This window comes from Siniperca chuatsi, linkage group LG2 (genome assembly GCF_020085105.1).
Source record: "Siniperca chuatsi isolate FFG_IHB_CAS linkage group LG2, ASM2008510v1, whole genome shotgun sequence".
Taxonomy (NCBI): Eukaryota; Metazoa; Chordata; class Actinopteri; order Centrarchiformes; family Sinipercidae; genus Siniperca; species Siniperca chuatsi.
In genome coordinates this window covers 11,676,722-11,700,548 of record NC_058043.1, presented here as the reverse complement: position 1 = coordinate 11,700,548, position 23,827 = coordinate 11,676,722, and the positions used below count along the sequence as shown (strand labels likewise).

Sequence of the window (23,827 nt, the reverse complement as noted above, 5' to 3'; positions counted from 1 at the left end):
ATGACAGGGCGCAAAAGCATATAACTCATAGATAAAAATAAAACAACAGAGCACCTTCAAAAATAGGGCACCATGAAATACTAAAAACAACTGAGCAGGTCTTGTAGTATGAACCATGTACGTCTGTATTTTGGCATACCTGCTCTGCAATCCAGCCCAGATGTTTGACCTCCATGCTACGATGCATGCTCTTCATCTCCTCCTTTACTCGTGGTAAAAGATTGGCAGCGCCAGCCTGGATGGCATTGTACCAGGACTGGGCCATGGCAGGGTCTTTTGCCCGCAGGAACACAGAGTTCTTTCTGCTGGACGAAATCACCTCGAAATACCTGGCAGATGAGATGAGAGGATGAGAGAGAAGCAAGCAGGGAGACAAAAGGGACATGGAAAAAAAGGGGCAGTTAGAGAAATAAAAGACAAATGGCAAAGAGAGAACAGCTTGAGGGTGAAGAGGAAGTTTCAGAATTTAAGAGAATATGTGAGCAGGATAGGGTGGGCGGACCCTTTTACAATATTCTCTGTAAGCCATTTTGTTATTTTCAGGTTGAGGTCTGTCAGATTTTCTTTTCCTAAGAAATGTATGAACTGAAAATCAAACTTTACATAAAGCTGTGAACTTCTAACATGTAGTACCTGTTTTCGGTGTCCGGGGGGCACTGTTTTCGTGACACCTGGCACATCTTGAGCGGGATGCTGCGGGGCTCCTTCACCTCAGCGGGTGAGAGCTCAGTGCCCCTCTGAGGTGTGGAAGGGGGAGAGTCCCAGGGGATGGCGGCCCCAGGGGACCCCGAGCTTTTAAAGAAGGCTGACATCTCCTTGATGTATTTCACTGAAGCAGAGCGAGATTGTGAAAGAGAGAGAGATTTAGATAAAGCGGACAGGCAGAAGAAGAAGAGGACAGAGGAAGGAGAGGTTTGGTTATGAATATGGAGCCTCCAGGTTCAGAGATGATTTGAAAACTGTAGCAGCACTTACGAACAGCTTTGAAAAGGTGCAGAAATTCATCTGTGAAGAATTCTCTGTCACTTTTCTCAGCTACTATATAGAGCTTATCATGCTCTTTTATGAAGAAAAAACAATTCCTAACATGGCAAATATAACCAGGTGAATTAGGTGTTCTATCCTCTTAAAAAAGTAAACACCCAGATAGTACGATTTACTAAAATAATAATTGTATATGGGTGATTCTGGTATGGACGGACATGTCTTGAGCACCAGCTGAAGCAAATAATGACTATTGGTCAATAGAGGAACTCGTGTTGTCATGCCGATATGAGTCAATGGAACTATCATTAACGACTGTTCTATAGTCTGTATGACTGACAGTAAAAACAGTGTCATCTGTATATCCATAACTACAGGGAACAGGAGGGTTAAGAGCACACTAACTATACCGTGGGTATTCAAAAAACATGTTCTGATCGAAATCAAACTATTCAGTAGTCTAGTTACACAATTTTCCCTATGTGGTATTTTTTTTGTCTTCCCATTGGTATATTATTATATCCTATATTTATTAGATAAAGTCCTCATAATTTAAAAAAATTATTGTTAACAGATTATTTCTGCTCTTCTTGGTTTGTTTCCACATAACTACAGTGGCCCTATTATATTTCATAACTAGTGTGTAATTTAAAAAAAAAAGTTACCCAATAATTATTTACATATTTTAAATAATAATTAATTGTTTCCCCTTAAGTTCGAGACTTCATATTTTGTTTCACCTTAATGACCATATCCAGTATCCAAGAAGCCCCTAATTACAAAATTTGGACCATAATTACTTCGAGTTCTTCAAAAATATAGCCTTTTCTTTTGTTTCCCAATAACTACAATATTGCAACCCATAATTATTTGTAAGTAATACAGGAGGGGGAGGGGAGGGAGAGATGACAGGAAATGAGGGAGAGAGATGGACAACAAAGGTCCCTGGCCAGATTCGAACAGGGAAAGCTGCAGTCCATGATCTCCGTCCTAACCCCCAAGCCCCATAATTACATGTTTTGTGGGATATAATCTAGTGTTACCAAAGTGTTCCAAAATTAATTTGTGATATTACTTTGCTACATCACAAAGCTCTATTCTGCTCACATCTCTTTGCACAGTTGTACCACTCACACACACCTACACACACTCACACACACACACACACACACATAGAAAGACACATGGCCTCAGCTCCAGTCCAGTAGGCTGTGGTATGGGTTTGGCAGAGTAGCCACTGCTGGAGTAAAAATAGCCCAGAGGACATGGCAAGGCATGAGGCTGAAGGCTGAAGGCAGAGCTCTGGTTTCACTGGGGAAGTGTGAAGTGCTCTTCTTGCACAGTACAAGAGGCATGTAGCCAGAGGGCAAGTTGAAGAGTCACAGCACAGGACAACAGGAGTGAGAGAAGGGTCTTCCACCATTCCCAAAATAGAGCCCCTGTCAGCCAGTCAGGCAGGCAGCTGTACAGGTATTTTGCTAAAAGATCAAGCAGTACATTGTATCTAGGACTGTGTAGTGGCTCCTTGTCTTTTATGGTTTTATTTCACTATAAACAATGTACTAGTTACTCAGCTTTGTATTCCTCTCTTCTCTCAGGAGGTGGCAGAGTGACTCTGTGATTAAACAGAGAGTCAAAAGTTTCAAATGGGTCTGTCTGAAACGTCTTTGAGGAAGAACTCAAGTGTGAGTGAGTAAGTGTGTTAGCACCCCTAACACACCTACTCACTCACTGTAAAGCTGCTTTCAGACATTAAATCTGTAACATTGCTGGTTTCATCTGTCAGTTTAAAAGGTGCGGTATGTGATTCTAGAGAAATTCCATACCATGTCAAATACCATGATATAGAGCGAACAACAAGACAGCAAGTAATGTAACTAATGTTAGCTAGGTTGTGGGTTAACGAATTCGAATTCCCAGAGCCAGCAAACCAGCTACAGACAGCGATACTCACAACTCTCCTGCTACTATAGCTAACATCACAACAACAGCATATCTTGGCAAGCTAGAAAGTAAGCTGAATGTCCGTGGGCAAATAATTTAACGTTACCTGACACATAAATCATGGCAGGAATGGTTGGAATAGTGTTGTGTGGCTCAGTCTGAGCAACTTTGTTTATTTCCCATTTACAGAGCCAGGGCTGTGTACAAACACCAGATTTCTTTTCGGCGCACACACTGAACGGAGAGCTAGTGGACCGTGAGGAGATATTTGCTGAATTTGACAAAAATATGTGTATTGGATTAGAATCGCATACCCCACCTTTAAGTAATGGAAGTTATATATGATGAGCAAGGCGAGAGATTGTTCCCTTGTTATCTCGTCCTTGGCACGGTGGGACAACGGTTATCAAATGTCAGCGTCATCATCTTCAGCCATTCTTATAAAAGCATTGTGTGTCATTTGGCTTGCAAATGTCCTGTTTTCAGTCTAATCTGCCACTTTTAAATCCTTAGTATGATCATAAACCCAGAATTTACAGTAAAGTGTCACTTTCTTGTCTCCCATGATTGGTTCCAACTATATGCGCTATACGCAGAAATGTCAAATGAAGAGAAGAATGCTTTTAGTGGCAAAGTATCTGTATTTATTCACATGTGAGCAGAGTTCAAAATGTTGCAGAAATGTTACCTGGTCCTAAGTAAGAAAATTGCCAGAACAACGTTTATGGAAAAAATGACATCATCTTTTTCAAACATGATGCCAACATTTAAAACTGGCAGAGCATTTAGGGATTAAAGTGCATGTCTGACAGGGACTTAAATTGCTGCAGAAAAGGGCATGACCTAAATGCTGAAAACTATAAACACACAGTAGCTCCTCTGAGTCAACAAAATGTTCACTGTCTTCCCATATGCACCTTTTTTTCTTTTGAACTCTTATTCTTTCTCAGTAATGTTGTCCTGGATCTCTAATCTGTCTCTAATCTCTCCCTCTCTTCAGAGATGAGGTCAGTTCCTTTTCAGTCTGGTTTGGGAAGTGGATTCTTTCATCATTAAAGCTTTTTCTCTCAAATCTATAAAAAATCATTGTGAAGGATGACTCTTTTCCCCCACTTTGGATTAAGAGTATTGAAAATCTCTCTCTAACAGCATCCTTTTTCACGTATGGTCTAGCAGTATGGGTTCCTGGGACAAATGGATAAGCACACATGCAAACACACACAAATGAGCACACAAAGTATTGCATATCCAAAAACATATTAATGGTGTGGAATTTATTGTCGAGTATCGAGTCTCAGTACGTTTTTGGTACTGACTTGGTGTCCGTAGCACAGATCACCAAAAGCTGGCACTGAACGCTTGCTCAGATTTATACTCTTTTACTTTGACAGATAGGCTAGTTCCTGACTCAGATCATAGTTAGTTTCATAGTTTTATTACATTTAGGCACATTTCTATTAATGCTGCTTGTGTTGTCCATGATTTTAATGAGATGGGCTATAGGAACGATGAACTTATCTAATTAATTCAGAACAGGGGAAATATTCTTCGGCTGCTTGTTAAATAACATTTAACTTTTGAGAATTCTGTCATTTTGGATGGATGAAGAAAAGGGTTTGTATTCCTACTAAGTAAAAAAAAAGTAAAACTAAGAAAAAAGTTTTGCTTCTTTTGGTACTGGTACCAAAACTCATGTATCATATTGGCACTGGTAAATTTTACCCAGCCCTATGGGTATCCCAGTAGGGTGTAAAATGGCTCTTTGGAGTTACCACTTTGTTTTTTGTTCTATGCCCCTGACGTTATGTTTTGTGTATGAAGTTGACGGTATACACACTCACACTCACCTCACATCACCCTAATGCATTTGAAGGGCCTATAAAAGTTTATTTCTCCCGTTTCTACCAGAGAATTTCACTTGTTTACTTGCCTCATTTACACTATGCAGAATCAGCTCAATGTACCAAAAAAAAAAAAAGTGCATTTGTAGACAAAACCAGACGTACTGGGGATGTGTAGACTGGGAACACGTATCAAGCAGTGAGCAACCAATATGTACCAGCTACAGCTTTGAAGTAGCTGTCAACTTGCATACGTAATGTTTCATGGAAATGAGCTTCTGTCCATTTGTTCTTGTGCCAACCCATTGATGTTTGTACCATGGGATAGCCAACTGCTTCCTTGTTGCTGGACCAAGGCCATTCAAAATTGATGTGGTCAATCTCAATATGGCAGGCTAGGCCACAAGACTGGGAATGGAAATGGGATTGCCAACATTACTGTTTCAAGTGGAAGCCATCACAGAATATCTCTTGAACCCTGCAACTATACTAAGTAAGACAGAGCTGCAGAATTTCTCAATAAAGTCCTCTTGTGAGTGACAGCACAGTGCAGCAAGACAGGTAAAGACTGGCACTTCAGTGATGGCTGATGGACGAACTCTATATAATAAGGATGTCTCAGTCATGCAACTAGCGCTACATTATGAATAATAAAAGTTTCTAAAAAACTTTGTCGGAAAAATTTAGGAGCTAAAACGCAAGCATGGCTCTCATATCTGGCACATAAACAGTGTTCTATTCTCAATGGTCATTACTCTTTATTATGAGTTTATGTCTGTGTTTCATGCTGCGCAAACTGCACAAGAGAAAAGGCTGGGGGAAAACACCAATCATAGCATGTATAAGGAGATATTTACTTTTGTAAAGAGGCTTTACTATTCAATTCAATTGTATTTATATATCGCCAATTCATTAACAGTTATCTCATTGCACTTTTCCTATAGAGCAGGTCTAAACCGTACTCTTTATAATATTACTTACAGAGACCCAACAAATCCCACTATTCTCGATGTGGAAATGATCGCATTGGTGTTTCCCAGATTAGAAATGTCAGGCATTAGCTGTGGCCCCACAAAACAAATTGGATGAGATAGCTTTCAAACAGAGTGGTGAATGAAAAGGAGAGGAGGAAGGGATGGAGAATTGAAGGGGAGGAGGAAAGGAATGAACAACAGGGAAAAGAAGAAGGAAGAAAAAGAGTGAGACGGGCAACACAGAGAGACCAAACATACAGCTAAGCTCAGCCAGAAATGTTGCCATGAATACCAGTGGCGGCACATTCAATACAGAGCTAAAATTAGCTGAGATGGCACTGTTATTACTTTAGCTTTTCTGGCAGCCAGTGAAACTACTTTTGTACTGTGTGTGTGTGTGTGTGTGTGCATGTGGAGTTTCTTTGCTTCTTCTGCAGAATCTGCCACTAAGCTTTTACTGCTAAGGTCTTTACATTGAACCTCACAAATCCTGACCAGACATTTTCAGCCAATTCAGTTTTGACACAATTCACTTAACTGTGGTTTGAAAAGCTTTTTCTTTTTCTTTTCCAGTTCCCTGGACAGTCCAAATTGCCAAAGCACAAGTTTAAAATTTCAAACTGTGCTCAGCCAGTAGTCTCCATTGTGTTGATGGCCTAATACACACACGCACGCAACAAAAACACACACACACACACACACACACACACACACACACACACACATATATATATACCCACAGATATACCCACACTACATCAATCCAACCCTCTGCCTGCATCCACACACACTCTGATGGTTTCAGGATTCTGAGAATTCCTTCTACAGATATACAGTCAGAAAACCAGCAGGTTGATTAACATGCTTCTTGACTTGGCGGTCAAATAGTGCCTTGTGATTGGCTTGTGAAAGGCGAAACAATGCTCTAAAGCTAAACGCCAGCCCTTCCTCCCCCCGCCACTGGTTACCGTGGGAGCAGCTGGAATGTCATTGGCCAGTCAGCGACCTCAGAAGCATGCTGTTGGCTCTGTAAACCATGTCAGGCGAAGAATGTCCCAATGTTACACCACCAACGAGGAAAGATGTCTTGGGCCAAAACAACATCATAAATAACTACGCAACACTATGGAACACTTGCTGTTTTCATTCAGTACATTGAGGTCGATCGAGGTAAAAGGGAAAAAAATCCATTACTGAGCCCATTTAATAGGTCTGCCAATTATAAATTAAATGGTGTAGAAAATTAGGTTTTTTATGCTTTGAGACAGTTAAGATGTGGATTGTGCAAAAGAGGATGCAACTAAATATTAGAAAGATGTCGCTTATATCTTATAGATGTAGTAAAAAAACGTATACAAGCAAACAGGAACGCATGTAGAGTTGAGCCTGACCGATACAACAGCATGGACGATGTCACCAGCCAATTTTAGCTCATTTTAGACCGTATGAGCATATATGTTGGCGGATAAGTAACAGAAATTGCAGTACAAAAATGATACAGATACTATATGTCTAGACTAATTTAGAAACGCCATTACAATGTTTTCCTACCAGAGAGCACAAATAACTTTACTTTTCTACTGTAAAATGCCTCACTAATTACTTATGTAATGGCCAAATTTAACTTACATTAATTGTTTTTTTGGGGGGCATTGACATATCATCACCTTATAAAGATATGGAGTAACATTAGCTTTCATTTGGAGTCATGTGTCTTTCCACCTGATGAATGTCAGTATATTCAATATTCACTCTCTTCTTACTGTAGTTCTGGTTTTTGTCTCCAAAAACTCTAGATGGAAATCCTGCCTTTTAGCTGCTAAATGTTGTTCACCAGCTAGTCATTAGCTTTCTCTGTCTGCTGTTTGATACTGGGCAGGTAGTGTACAATGGGTTTATCTGAACTTTTTGTGGTGAAAACAGCTGCCTACGGCTTCTTGAAATGATACTGATGAGGGTGGTGAGAGTCAATAAAAACAGTCAAGATGAGGCCTGTAAAACCCAAACTATGCGCTGAAAGATGCTACAACTCTCCATAGAGTTGGGTGACAATTCTCTGTGGGTTCGTCACTATGAGCAACACCTTTAACAGCATACATAAGTCAGTAACACTTTACTTTAAGTCCTATTTAGAATTGATAAGGTTTACACTATAATGTAGCTGTAAGTAGCTGCAAGTGTCTGTATACTGCTTATAAATGCTAAATAGCGGGACTTAAAAGAAAGTGTTACCCATGAGTCATTTTATTCATTGTTAATATCAATATACCAGTTAGAGCAGCTTTAAGAGATTAAGAGATTTAAGAGAGGTGTTTATGTCTGTTTAAAAAAGTGTACATCCATGCCTCCTTTCAGTGATCTCTGTGAGGTCTTGTACGGGTTTATATGTCCCCAGTGTTTCGCTGATTGATCTCTTTCTGGCAGCGTCAGTCAGCCAAAGAAGATTTCCCCAGTTCTGATTGATTTAGATAAGTTCAATGTTACTATAGCCCATCTCATTAAAATCATGGATAAATGCCAAGATCAGGAGTGTAAGGTATGGTATGAGAGAGGCTGACAGAAAGAGAGAGAGAGAGAGAGAGAGAGAGAGAGAGAGAGAGAGAGAGAGAGAGAGAGAGAGAGAGAGAGAGAGAGAGAGAGAGAGAGAGAGAGAGAGAGAGAGAGGCAAAGCACACTGAATCAGACTTTTAAACTAATTCACATACTGCCAAAGCACAGATTTGATTACTTTGCATAGTGTGTCAGGAGAGTTAATTATCCTAATTCAACAAAGTGAAAGTTAAGGAAACTTGAACAGAACAGGATCTGGCAGAGGACAAGAACAGAGTGAAAGAGAGGTTCACCTGCAGACATTTCCATTTTACTTTCCAACTTTAAAAAAACAAACAAATAATTGCATCTGGAGATCTGTTTCCGGCCTGAATTGCAAAGAAACTCAATTTTCCATTTATATGTTCATGTATATTTGCTCGGTGTGATTGAAAGCAGTCACTTGCTGTACAACTTATGAACCTCATTTACAGTTTGTTTTCATTCATAATGAGGCAAAAGAAAGTGATGTAAACATCTGCTTATCAATTTTAATTAGCTATGGGCTTTGAAAGAAAACTGATATAGTTTATAAATGCCACTGAAAAGGTAAGGTAGAATGATGCATGATAAAGCATAAATATTATGTGCAAGTGTATACTGTATATGAAATTCTCAGTAGCCATGAAAATTCAGCAGTAAATGTTAACAGCAAATAATAAATTTAGGTTGGCTGGTACATCAGCAGTTTTTTTTTTAGAAAAGCTGGAAAAATCATTCATTAATTTTTTGTATATTTGTTTGTGTTCATGTATAAACTCATTTATTCTGACAACATGCACACACATACTCACAATACTGTGAGATGGTTCAGTGGAGTCTAAGTCTGTAATGAAGTGAGAGAGTGGCACAAAGACTGGGCCACCAATTTATCAGGGGCCCCGGATCAGGGCACTGGAGTTCAGAGGGGGCCTGTTAAGCAAACTTGACGCCACAGAGGGAGAGAGGGTCTGAGGGACAATTGTTATTTAATAAAGCAATGTTATTTTGCGGGTTAATCCATTCCCACGCTGAGTCTAAGCACAATGTCCTCACGGGCCAGCAGCTCTGAAGGAAAAGGAACCAGTCTTTGTGTCCAGAGGGTTGGAGGTTTCACAGCAGGGATACACACAGAGATTCAGGACAGAAACAACTACAGTACACCCTCCAGACTACAGAAGAAGAAGAGTGGTGTGGACAGTTATTCTCTGATTACGTCCACTGTAAATTGACATTGTTGCTCCTTCTCAGCTGATTCTATCCAAAGTTTTTAAGAGAGTAATGCATGGTAGCAGCATGTATGCAACACTGCAAAAACAGGATTTTTTTAAATTTATTTTTTACTTTTAATGAAAACAAAGCCAGTAATTCAGATTCACATTACTGTGCTAACATTCTGTCACTTTTACCATACACAAACAACACTAAGGACAGAAGCTAGAGGACAGCAAAACTATCCTGGCATGATACTGCAATATTTAATGTATGTGCCACTACTGTGGATTTTTCCAAATAACTTTTCAATAATAACTTCATAAATTTTGACTTTCCTGAGCGATGGTTACATTTGTGATTGTTTACTTTAAAGAAGTGGAGCACCAGATGGGTGGGATTTAGTTCTCAGAAAGTGCCAAACACATTGTCAACAACAGCACACACCTTCTTGGGGTCCTGGGAAGACCCACACATGTGCAACCTGAAGGCACTAAAACTCAAAAAGTATTTTCAAGTACATCTTGGCCCATATCTGGTGGATATGCGGGAATCCTAATGTTTTTCAACCAGGAAAGACGACCAGCGCAGGTAAAAGGGGGCACAGCATCAACTTATCTGGGTCAGTGTAAAGGAAGAATATGGAACCACATTCTAATGGTGCTCCCACCAGTGGAATGTATTCTTTCACAAAGTCACACATTACTTTTAGACACACCAAGTGAGCTCATCTTATAATATAAAGTTGGCAACTTTAGTTTAATTTTTGTGTGTGTGTCTTTAGGTCTGTTTGTGTGTGTTGGCATCAAATGTGCAGTGGTGAAATGCAAGCAGAAGAGAACCGGCCAACTACAGTATTTTTCTGTCTATTCAGCTGCTGCACACTGGAAAATGTTCAGGCAACTTTGCATCGCATTTCTGTCCAGACTCATATTCACAAATACTCTCTCATTCCTCAGTTTCACAGACAACTTCACTTATCTCACACAAAAGACGAAATAACTGTTTTAAAAGTTTTATCTCCAAATGAGACTACCTTGGATCAGTGAAGGTCAACTGAAATACTCAACAGTCAAATGAACCACCAAATTGAATAGAATTTAATTTTGTTGCCAATTAAATCAGACTTAATAGACCTGTGCTCTGCACTGAACTGCTCTACAAAACAATTCTACTTCTAGATAATGATACATCTGAGATTAAGAGAAAAGCCTTTATCACTTTAGCGTTAAATAAGTCACTTGAGAAGATGTTATTTTAATCAAGACTATCAGAGCTGAGAAGACGAGAGCAAAGTGAGCATTGAGAACAAAGATCCAATAGGTAGTAAGAAACTGGAGGGATGTGGCTGAGGGATTCAGCCAGGCTTCAAGGGGAAGGTTTATTTTCAAAGTAATAATTATACTGTCACAGGAACGAGAGCCAAAAAGTTTTAATTAGGTGATAAAGTACATGCATGTCATTGGCACAACTGTAAGGAAGTGTAGGCAGTAATGGTGTTGTTTCAGTTTAAAGCAGGGCTAACACACTACCACACTGTTGAAAGGTTCCTCCAATCATACGTGTAGCTCCAGTATCAACACCATAGAATTTATAAAGATGGACGATGTGTCTCCACTTCCTCCCACTGTACAAAAATGAAGCCAAAATATCCCGGATACGGGAGCTGCCATCTTGCGCTGGTGACGTCATTTGGAGCCAGAGTCTGCGCAGTAGCAATCGGAGTTGGAGCTGCGGTATCGAGGCCTCGCCCATACACCTGGCTGACTCAATCGCGAGTCAGCCTCAGCTGTCAATCATGACATGAAAACCCCTTTTTATAGCATCAAATAACTAATTATCAGAAAAACAAACTCTTGAACACACATCAGCGTGATAAGAACTACCTAAAATGACAGAAACCTCATGTTTGGGAAAAATGTATTTGACGTGTACTTTATTTGACCTACACTGCAGCCAGCCACCAGAGGGCGATTGCGATGCTTTGGTTTCACTTTTGTCATCCATCTTTATATACAGTCTATGATCAACACTGGTTGGGTTCATACATTCATATCTTCACTGAAATATCCCTTAAGTATGAATTTTGAGCACACAGAAAAAAATCTAGTTGAGAATCTGATCACACAGTCAAGTTTACCATGTGTGTATTAATTGTGCACAGGCTCATCAGTAAACCACCCGTGTTTGGTTTCACATGGTCCACACTGGAATACTGTCACATGCAGATGTACTTCTCAACTAGCAATTAAATTTGACAGGCAGGTCAAATTAAGAAAACAAGGAAAAATAAAAAAGGCTATGTCCAATCCAGGAATTTAAATTGGTCTTCCAGTTATGACAGAAGTAGTTTTATCTGCAACAGATAACACTGCAGCATTGTCTAATGGACACTATCGTGCACATGTTTTTTTAAGACATATTTCATTAGGTGGCAGCGAAAGTCAGCAAAGCAAGGAATGTGACAAAGACAGCAGACTGACAGAGGACACACCAGTGACTGTACCAATCCAGCATGACAAGCTATCCAGGCAATGTTTGGGGACATTATGAGAAATGTACTAATCCTGCAGGTCCAACTCAGATGAGAAAAGGACAGGATTCTCATGCTGCAGACAACTGTGCCCTACACAAGAGCTACTGAACTACTCAAGTAGAACCAAGAATAACAATAGACCGTAGGATGTTTTAAGGTGCCTTTAGACTGTGCGACAACAATGATTGTGTAAGTTTATTGCATGTCACACTGTGCAAGATGGGTCTAATAAAATCTTGGTCGTAAGCTGTTTCAGACTGTACAATATCAATTTGAAAAATGTCAGATTATGTGATGAATGTGTGGTGAATCATAGCGCTACAATATAAATAGAAAGAAAGTATATGAGAATTGTGAGAATTTGGTCCTAAATTTCTGACACTCAGAATTTTGCAGAAGGCTGTCTTTGGTCGCCAAAGCTCCAAATCGGTCATCTGTGGATGTGTCTCACATTGCGATCTAGAACCACTGTTTTCACCACGTTTCTCTCACGATTGTCAACTTTCGTCTCCTATTTCCCAGCGAAACACAATTTTTTGTTCGAAATTCTCAGAAAGTGTGTGCACTCCGGGAGAAACGAGGGACATAAATGGTCTAACAAAAGGGCTACTGGAAAGAACACTCCAAACCACAGGGCCACGCTGCTGCCACCCACCAGATGAACAGATTAGCTAGTATACAGAAACACCAACTTTCATATCTCTGACTGGGCTGAGGCAGCTTGGCCCCAAAACACCACCTGAGAATTCGCAGTTGGAAACTGTGAATTAAGAAAATCTCACTTGCCTCCCTGGCCACCCGCTGAATCAGCAGTGCAGGTAGAAGTAATATGTGTGTGTGCAAATTCATGTGCAAGTGCATGTGCTTGCATACATGAGCACAGTCTATTTACAGATTATATTATGTGTGAACAGCCAACAGGACCGAGACATATGCTGCTTCAGTAACAGAACCTGAACCTGAAATGTACAGAATGATAGTTTAGAATAAATAGTGCAGACAGTCTTAGCCAGCAGCATCCGGTGTCCAAATGAGGAGCTTTAAACCTTACTCCCCAAAGTCATTATATTCTATAAATCCCTCACTTACCCAGACTTGAATCAGTGCAGGAAGATAGGGCTGGAGTATATATCTCTGCTGCCCTTGCTTAAAAAGACTATATGGTATGTATCTTCTTATGAGGGGATATATTCACACATGTCCTTGAAGAGCTGATTTGTAGATAGGAAATACGATTTTTAGCCCTCCAAGCAAAATGTAACTCAAACTGCTCGTCTGCACTCTTCGGCCTTCTGAAGGGCTGCCTGTCCCATTCTTGTTTTTATAACCCAGACAATATTAATGTAATATTATGACTACTTACATAACCAACAATACCAAGTGGGTGATATGTACTGTTTAACAGGGGCACCGTGCTGCAGTTAAAGATCAGCACACAACTTGTATGTATGCATGCATGTATGCAATACAAATGCAGTCAGTTAAAGGATAAGTGCAAGCTGTGTGCATGTGTGTGTGTGTGTGAGAGAGAGAGAGAGAGAGAGAGAGAGAGAGAGAGAGATTAGGTTTGGGGTTAGCTCTTGTTGAGAAAGCTGACAAAGCATCCTTCAGCCAACACTCATCACAGACACAAATGAACCTCTTCAAATATAATCTCACCTCATCCACTCCTGAAACACATTCCTGCTTGTGTGTATTGAATTTTCACATTCTGACAGTTTTAAAGCAGTATTAATGCACTTACAGCTAGAGGAACAATGTAGTCACATTTATTAAATACAGTCAAAAGTGCAACCACTGTGTCCACGGGGGCCTCATATTAAAAGCTGAAACTCAGATTCAAAACATAGCCTGCATGAAGGGCATGATCTAAACATTGTGGCAACACACTAGTCTAGCTCAACAGAGGTTGTCTCTAATGGTTATCACCTTTTAAGGAGAGAGCTGCACACTCATAAATGATTAAATCTTTACTTTTAATTCTACACATCTGTGTTTCAACACATATTGCCTTATTTAGGATTTTTTAAAAACCCTTCAAGGCATTTTGAGTGACATAAAAAGTGTATAGAACAGGTGATTCAAATCAATGAGCAATCAACATGAACATAGAAACTGATCACAGAGAGGTAAATCATTGTAAAGAAAGGCCTCCAACGTTCATATGTCCACAATCTAGGTATCAGCAAAGTAGAAAGTCACAGATTAAAAATCATAATATAGAAAAACAAGTGGATGCAAGCATTCAAATTGAGCAATATGTTCTGGAGACCTGTCTTTGCTGAATTACCTTTCTATGTACTCTATGTCTATGTTCACGTTGATTGCCCTGTGAGCTTTGATTTGAATCACCTGTCCTATTTCAAGTTAGCAATTGCACAGTAGAGTCCAGTCAGTGGGGAGAATGGTATATGTGTGCGTTTGCGAGTGTTGTAGCGTGGGTGTTTGTTGTAGTGTGGGTGTATCTTCGGGGATGAAGCTGTTTTTCAGTCTAATGGTGTGTGCATGTATTGTCCTGAATCGCCTGCAGGAGTAGTTTGAAGAGGTGATGGGCAGGGTGAGTTGGGTCACGGATGATGTTAGTTACACAGGATGATTGGTGTTTTAATTTCTCCTGAAGAAGGCAAAATGTGACAAATTGTTCATTTATAGAATTGAAAATAAAAATGTTGCATCTGGCTTATGTACTGCTCTCTCCAACTTCCTCCATCATTGGTCCTTAGTGCAGTAGTTAAAGATGAACTCCAACACAAAGGTATTGCGGTTCAACTCAACTTCATAAAGCAAAAGGTTCTGAACATATATGTGAGCAGATTAAATGTTTTGCTTCACTGTGGAGCAATGAACCAAAAACATTATATGATGATCTTGTGAAATTGTACATTTACTGTCACTGAATTATTAAATCCAATTGCCAACCACATTTAAATATACATTTCAAAGGTTTGACTTTTGTTTACACCAATAAATATATTCACATATCTTTACTAAACCGCAAGAGAATAATATACTAACATTATTTTAAATCTTTTTTGTTGTTTTTTGTTTGTCTTAAAAATGACATTTCCCAAAACACACTGAACTTTGTACAAAGTTGATAAATAGTTCATGTTTACACATTGGCCAGCAGCCCAGTGTAGATAACAGAAATAAGGAGACTTGATACAGCTAACAAGACATGTTCAAAACACGGCCCCTCCCTGCTAAAAGAAGTTCTAGAAAAGGAAAGACTGCAACCGTGGAGCTTCCACAACTAAGCCTACTTAATCCATGTGTGTGTGCACTGAGCCTGAGCGCAACTACCTTAATGAAAAGGACAGGACAGAAAGAACCAGCAGTGTCCAGAAATGTCTTGGCAGAGGAAACTAGCTCTCTCTCTCTCATTCTGCTCCTCACTCTCAGTGTGCACATACATACACAGACACGCAGAAAATGATGTCCCTCTGGATATCAAAGTAGATTCTGCTGAAATTCAGGCTGACATTAATCTAATACCCTCACCAAGTACAAAAAACGGACCTAACCACACGAAACAAGAACGTCAAACTTTCTTATCAGACCGAGACCAAAACATACTTTTTCATGGTGCGTTTCAGTCTTTTTAGGTGCCAAGTGGGAAAAGCTCCCCAAATGGGATCATAATTATTCTACTTTTCAGTCATTTAAGATTATAGAATCAGTACTCTATCCTTATTGTGCTAATCACAGATCAATTGCTTATGCCTTTATTAATGTATATAGGGGAGATCACAGTATTTTTCTCATACTGGTATTCAAGTACTGTCAGGCAATTTTTGTAACACATGCACGCCCACTTCATACAGCAATTGGCTGGGTGTGTGCAGGGGAGAATTCCTCCCCTGCACACACCCAGACTTCTCCTTTAAACTCTCCTTTTTTCTTTACACAACTACTTCCTTCATTTTTCGCGTGTACAAACACCATGAATGCCGTTGAGGAGAGACTGGGCACTGTTATCCTCATCAGAATCCCCATCTCGCCCCTCTCAAAGATAGCAGGTTTTTCATCCAGTGTGGCCGCTTGGAATCGTTAAAACACTTTTGCATTCAGATGTGGTCAGACGACATGTTGTACAAACTAGCTTGTTTTGAACATACCACAGCCTTTAGCCACTAAACTAAACGGTCAAGTATGCTTAACCCAAACTAGTATACTAATGAGGTAGTCGCAAGACTATGGGTCGCACAACAGGCCTCACCAGCACAATCGTTACAGTGTTACATTCTTCGCCTGTGCTACGAAAAATGGTGTACCTGCACTTTGACAGCTAGGACACATGAACAGCACTCACACATACACACACTGACATACACTTGTCCCCTATGAGCAAACTCACATGCAAACACCCTCTATTTGCCCCCCACATTCACACTTACCTCAGTGTCCTGATATCTCCTTTGTAGCCCATTTATCCTTCCTCTCTGCTTTACGCCCTGTGAGTGTGTGTGTGTCTATGTGTATGTTATGTTTTCGTGTGTAAGTATGTGTATGTGTAGTATGTGATTGGATGCTTACTTTGTGTGTGCTTTTATGTCAGATCTTGGTTGCCCAGGGAACAGCTTTACCATTGAACTATCTCTATCCTCCACCCTTTCTTTCACGCAGGCACGCACACTTTCCTTGTTCCATGGATTCTTCATACAGTAGTGGAACGCATCTCATCTTGCCTGGCAAGATGGTGGCAATGATGGATGCATTTTCAGTGAGTCGAATCCAAATAAAAATATGGTAGAAACACAGTGGGACAGTTCAGAGACAAGTGCTGTCCCTGTAGAGCTACTTCATATATGTCTGCAGTCAATTTTAATTCTGTCCCAATTTCTTTTTCATTTTACATTTGTTCATTTTTGCTCAATAAAGCCAACCAAGTCTAATTGTTTCATGATGTTCTCACGCTGTGATTTTAAAAAAATTGATATATAAATCTCACAATATATTTTGACAGCAACCCCTATGAAATGAATCCATAACTCTACTATAACGGCACATTGAGGTGTGACTGGGAAAATGTCGATATGACCTATTCACCCCTCTTCTCTGTCCTCAACTTTTCTCTCCTCACATATACACACAAAGAGACACTCACACACACACACACACACACACACACACACACACACACTTGAAGATGCAGCAAATTGCTCTCTATTAAAACACACACACACACGCAGTATGGACACAGCACATGTGCTCACACGCCCATACACAAACACACATAGTCAAGCTGTAAATGTCGTTGGGAGGAAATGAAGCCAGCTGTGGTTTTATGGTTTCATCTGGTCTGTTATATTTATCTGACCCTCTCAGGTGTTCTTCTATCGCACACACACATTAATTATTCCATCACCATTTTGATGTAAGGTGCGACAGGAACACAGAGGAAGAGGACCAGAGGGCATCCTATCGGGAACATATAGTAAGTCTATTTTCTTTTCTTTCAAACAGACAGATTGACTTTGCACGAATTCTTATTTATGGTGAGAGGTTTGGGGAAAGCAACAAGAAGAAGGTTTTACACATATTCACACTCACACATGGGAGCTACCCAGTGGTGCCCCTTTCTTCTGCTGTTGGCTGCTAAGCAACTGTGTGAGACATTACAATCATATTATTTATTAAAAATCTATTAAGTGAACAATGGTGTGCCACATATGCACAGCTGGAAACCCTTAACCCTTATCAAAGCCAATCTAATAAGCAATTGTCTTGTTTTCTAATGTTTTAATCTTTTGCACGTAGACAATTTTGAAGACAACCTTTTAATCAGTACAAACTCACTGACAAATATTTCTTCACCTGACTTCCAAATAATCCTGCCACAATCACAGAATGCCAATCAGGCCTCTAATGTAACTCCCTTAAATCTTGTGAAAGTACTTATCTGACAGATTCAAGTATTACTGTTCACATATTCCAGATATTTTAATGTGATGGAGGCAATTTCTCCTTGATCTAAGTCAAGGCCTGTGTTATGAATTTCACAGAGCGATGAAAACTGCCTTGAGCACAGCAGTGGTGGCTGTTTGTTGCTGTGCACATGTAAGAAAGACTGTTACCCTGACCTTTAACACTGTAGTGTTGCCAAGAAGGAGTTTGTTTCTGACGGTTTCTGAGTATCTTGATAAAATGCCAAAACCAAAATAAACATTGTACTTGAACTTCATGTCATATGTATTCACAAGTATTTTTATGATGCACAAATAGTCTTGAAATAATATCTGAATCTTAAAAACTGCAGCAGGAAAGCTCATAGCTCTAAAGTATTGACCAAAAACCAGAATTCTTTATTTCCTCTATTCCCTAAAAATACTCCAAAGCTTCTCACTACAGATGTGCGTCCTGCAATCTCTGGGTCAGACAGGCATACACAAACAAACACAAGCAAAGGACTTGCACGACATCAAAAAAATGCACACGCATGCACACACACACACACACACACACACACACACACACTCAACCCTCTCCCCTCAGTGAGTCTCCAAGCCTCTTTCGTCTCTTCACTCCTCTATCAGGTCCTCAGGGGGAAGGGAAACCCATGAAATGATTCCTGACATGACGGATCACAGAGCAGCGCTGGTTGAGCTGTCTGATATCAACACTTTTCTGCCTGACTGTGGACAAGTAAGGCAGGGGGATTTGCAATGATTTCCCCTGGCTGTAGCTCTAGCTGTATCTGCTCCGCTGACTGAAGTTACTGATGCTAGCCCACTGTGCAAGTTAACCCACAGACATGCTGTCACATGGAAAACTGGTAACTCTGGTTTTAGAGTTCCGGTTTTTAAATTCATTTTCTCAAGTGGAAAGTTTGTGTCATGTTTCATGCATTGATATAATCTTATTTCAGTGTATTGAACCCATTTTTTGTTTTGAAAATACATAAATACTAGGGTTTGTTTCTCACAGTTCCTGAAGAGACTTTTTGGACATACTAGGTTTTCATCTGGAAGTATACGTTGAGAGCGCCTATGGTCTGAAGCGTCTGCTTGACTCACATCACTGAACATAACTGTTAGCCTCTGTTTAGGCTCTGTGGGTGAGCGCTCTCTCCAAACAAAACAGACTTTGACACACAGAGCATATACAGATCAATAGAAAGAAAAATAAAAGCAAAAAACGGCAAAGTGGCAAGTTTTATGGTTCCTGATGAAAACATATTCTTTTTGAATAGTAACACTATTAGACACTCTCTGTGTATTTGCAGCAAGTGAATTTATAATTTAACCCAGTGACTTGAAGTCAGCTTGGTGGGGGATGCAGAATTCCTGTGATGCAATCAGTTGGCAAGAGGAAAGATTGTTTTTAATCTCTCTCCCTGTCCTCACAGCTAAAGACACACACATCTCAGATTCACCATGTTGTTCGCACCTGCTGGTGGACTGATGCTTTTAAGCAACTGTGCACACTCAAACACATCCAGCAAATGACTTAACTGTAAGAATGAGACAGAAAAGGACAGAGAGATACAGTACATTAGCTCTGGCAGCTCACGTGAATAAGTTAGAGCAAGAGGAAAGAAAACACCTGCAAACACCTGCTGATTCCACTGCAAACCTTCCTATGCTCAGCAGGTCTTACCCTGTAAGTTCTCCACAGTTCTCAGTTCTGACATGAACTTAAAAGTACTTCTATCAGTGTCAAAAGTCTTTAATGTTCTGGAAGACAACTCATTAGCATGCTGCGATGCTCAGAGGTGTGAGCCACAACAATATTCTTGAATTCTGAATCTTTGGTTTCCTCTTGCTGTTTCAGTTCAACTCATTATTTGGATGTTTCCAAAGAAGTCTGATCAAAGTTCTGATTTAACGGACGGTCTCTCTCTCAGCTCATCATATATGGCCCTTAAGGAAAAATCAACCAAAGTGGTGGAGAAATGTATCAAAACATATCAAGTTATCAAAAGTTCCCATCATTTCCATCTATGTATCTATTTGGAGCTGTGGAGTGTAGACAGAGTAGGTGGAAGTGCTCCTTCTTTCTCATGAAAGATAATAATTTTGTTCTCTCCTAATTTGAGGATTATGTTGTTAAAGAAATAGGAAGTACTTCTTTATCATGCAACAGAGATAGTTGTGACATATTTTGCAAATGTGTCTTATAGTTAACTCCTAGTTTCCTGTCACTGCAGAGCGAAGACAATGGAAGAAAGACTTCACTGGACAAAGAAGAAAGAGTCAGAGTCGATTCTGGGCTTGATTTTTTTCTGAATGAAAAATATCTTACCTTCAAGGATGACTTCTTTGCCAGTTTTCTTCAGCGCTTGCACAGCCTCATCGTGTGTGGCCTCCCGTAAGTCATAACCATTGACAGACAATATGGCGTCACCAACATAAAGGGCCTCAGTCTGGTCAGCAGCCAAGCCCTTAAAAATCTTGGAGATGAGAATTGGCATCTTGTTCTCCTTCCCACCTGCATGACAAGAAGGGAAAAATGTTGCGGTTTCATCTTTTTTTCAGGAACCTGCTGTTTTATATGAAGTAGCTGCGCATTATACATAGTTACATACATTCACACTTTACACAGTGCAACCATAACCCTCAACTTCTGACTGCTGATCAGCTTTATCGGAGCAGCTGGGAATTAAGTTTCTTTCTACTTACATAATCCATTCAAAGTGCAAGGGCCTTTGCTAAGAGCTCCAGTACACTCACAAAAGCAATCTATTGCGTGTTGTTAAAGGCTGTGGAATATGGCACTGGGTGCAAATGCCAACTTCACACTAGACGGTAGAGTTTGCATGTCACAGTGAAGGAGATGACGGCAGAAATAAATACTGACAGTGAAACCCAACACAAAGATAACAGCTTAGTTTAATAAAAAGGCACAGTGCATTGTCAGTAACTGTATGTTTTGAATCAGAGTGTTCGTATAAGGATGCTAAGATGTCACTGTTTTAACTAACTGTCCAGTAACTACATGTCATATGTAACCAACTTAGTTTACAATAAGAAAACTCTGAGACAGATAAGTAGCTGTACTTCACCTATTTTGATTCCAACCACTGCAGTCCTCATATCTGAGCATTTAAGGTGACTTCAGTCACCTAAACTGCACAGCGCATATGAGGACAGACACAGGCAGCAGCGATTACCCTCCTGTATTAACTTCTGCAGTTTCCAATCTCTTCCTCTCCCTCGCTCTCTCGTTAAATGAAGGTCAGCTAGTAAGCTGACGGATGTGCCTCTTGCCGTGGGCTTCCACTCTTCATGAGAAATATCGTCATTAATGTCAGCTGGTAGTTGGACTGTGGCCTTCAGGCTAGTGAGAAATGATCTAAAAGAGGATTACATTTAATTAATTTCAAATACATCTTCCACAGGTTTCTTCCTCTGGGTGATTCCTTGGGATTTAACTCATGTATCTTTCTTTGGAGGCCACAGCCTGGTGCTCTTAAAAAAGAACCACCAGGGCTGAGCTGACACACTCCTACTATGCATGTCAATCGCTATACTGTTCAAGTTTGAGAAAGGGGGATTTACCAGCTACTTGACCGCTCTGTGGCATCAGATAGTTGTTTCCTGCATGACTGAGTATTAGAAGTGAGGTGATGCCCTGTACATACTGAGTGTCTGAATCATGATGTGTTGATAGGAATTTTAAAGTGGAGATGAGGTGAAGGGGAACCTTCAGCAATGTTAGTGGTGTTATCATCAATATATGTCATCAAACTTTTAATCAGAATATCTAGAAAAATCCTAAACTTGAATAACTGTTTTGAATCTTTAAATTTAATAAATGCACTGGAATTTGGCAGAGGGGCATAAAGACAATTTGCAGACTTTTGCATAACAAAGACAACCATATAGAGTTCTGTTCAGTGCAAAAGAAAAGCACACAACTTGCAATGGATAGTCCATACACTCTGCATACTGTACCTAATCTTTCAAGCACCAATATTCTGTCTCTGTTCAAGTACTGTAGCACACAGTATGCATGCAGCTGTAGTTAGAAGTGGAGCTGTTACTGTCAGATAAGAACTAAATTAATAAAATACTGGAAACTGCTCATCAGTGGGGGAGACAGGAGACCATCATATGATGGTCAGGTTTAGCCAGTGCCTAACACCGTAAGACTCTAGAAAGACAAGGTTGTGGTTTCTGACTGCTCGGCATGGATAACCCTGCAGAAGGACCAAAAAGATATAAGCACAGTGTTTGCCACAACACCGCTAGCCAATACTATCAACTATATTGCCCTTTATATTCTTAGGCATAACCCATGGTTTCTATCTGAGTATGCTTCAACATGGTTGCCATCTTGGATAGCAGCTGAAGAACCAACAATTCCCACTCAGGAACTCAAGTTACTGGATGCCAATGTTATTAGACTGTTCTACCTCACTCCTTGTAGGCCAAAGCTAATAGAATATCTGTTTACCATTGTTGAGTTTTAGGCTATTTTCAGATCTGCAAAGTTTTTTCCCCCCCACTTTTATTTTCTTGACTTTTAGTCATTGTCACTGTTTTGTATGTAAAGCACTTTCAATTACCATATATATGAAATGCGCTGTAAAAATAAAGTTGCCTTGTTTACCTTGTAGGAAACATTTAAAAAAACTGAACTCTTATTCAATTCTTTGTTACAAAGGGAGACTGTTGTGTTGGGTTTGTAAGGACAGCCAAACTATTTGGCTCTGTAGGTAGACTGTGTATTTCCATTACCCTAGGGGAGCAGTTGCAACTCTACTACTACGGACTTTCTGTGGAATTGTATTACTAAAGAATTGTTGGTCTGCTCAGTGCTCTCTTATCACTTGGTCCTTTGGTGACATTGTAACAAACTATCAATTTATGTTTTCAAAATAAAAGACCATCCTGTGCTAATGCAATCCCAAAATTCTGATAAGGACAGCTCAGTTGATGAGTCAGCAGCAAGTGATCCTGTGAAAAAAGCAAAGTCTAAATGTTTTTTTCCCCCAGTCGCACATTTTATATGGATGAGACTCAATCACAGGAATGACATGTACTTGACAGCTATTATAAACAGCTGTGTGGAAAACTAAGTTTGCTGACTTGGCCACACACTGTAGCATCCTTAGGAACAGTAATATTATCAAGGATAAAATAGATTTTACAGGGGACAAATGCAATCATTACAATGCCATGCCAACTGTAGAAGCTTTTTTACGAGCCATTCATCTACCAGTAGGTCAGCAAAAGAGACAGACATGACCACACTGCAAAAGAAGAGCTGCTGCTTTCAAACTTAATGTCTCAAATTAAATATGAGAAAAAAGTGACTACAAGTGAATCTTATTTAAAGTAATGACACGGCTTGTTTAAAGTTATGCTGATACAAGCCTGTACTTATTAGCAAATCCCTAATCAGTATCTAACACAATTTAGATGGAAAAACTGAATGTCAAGTTAAATGGTCCGTCCAAACTTTCCCAGCTGGTTTGAGAATTAAATTTGAATACCTTCCAGTCAAGCTGCTTCTCTAACCTTGAGGTTCCCTTTGCCCCCAATCTGCACAACCATATAAACTGTAGTGAATTAAAATGCTCAATAATCCACTCTTTCAGTGCATCAAGACTCCATAGTACTATCAGCAACACACAACCACAGACTTATTGTCTGCATCGCCTACATGAAGGCTTTAAAGCTTTAACACTAGACATCCAGCAGTTATTGACTACTGGGTCTATTAAGCAGGACAGCTCCAATTAATTTCAAGTATTTATAGAATTTACAGTAACAAATCAAAAAATTGTACCCTGATGTGCACTAAACTGAAGATTGAAACAT

At 39.9% G+C, this 23,827-nt stretch overlaps 1 protein-coding gene across 1 annotated transcript in view; it reads right to left on the bottom strand.

Annotated features, from left to right (window-relative positions):
* The window catches only part of snta1 (syntrophin, alpha 1), a 33,822-nt gene that overhangs the window by 5,601 nt on the left and 4,394 nt on the right, over window positions 1–23,827 (bottom strand). Inside the window, exons 2-4 of the mRNA XM_044165509.1 lie at window positions 20,304–20,489; window positions 634–829; window positions 140–329 (exon numbers count right to left, since the gene is read on the bottom strand). Coding sequence (XP_044021444.1) covers window positions 140–329; window positions 634–829; window positions 20,304–20,489 — 572 coding nt within the window. The remainder of the gene's footprint in view (window positions 1–139; window positions 330–633; window positions 830–20,303; window positions 20,490–23,827) is intronic.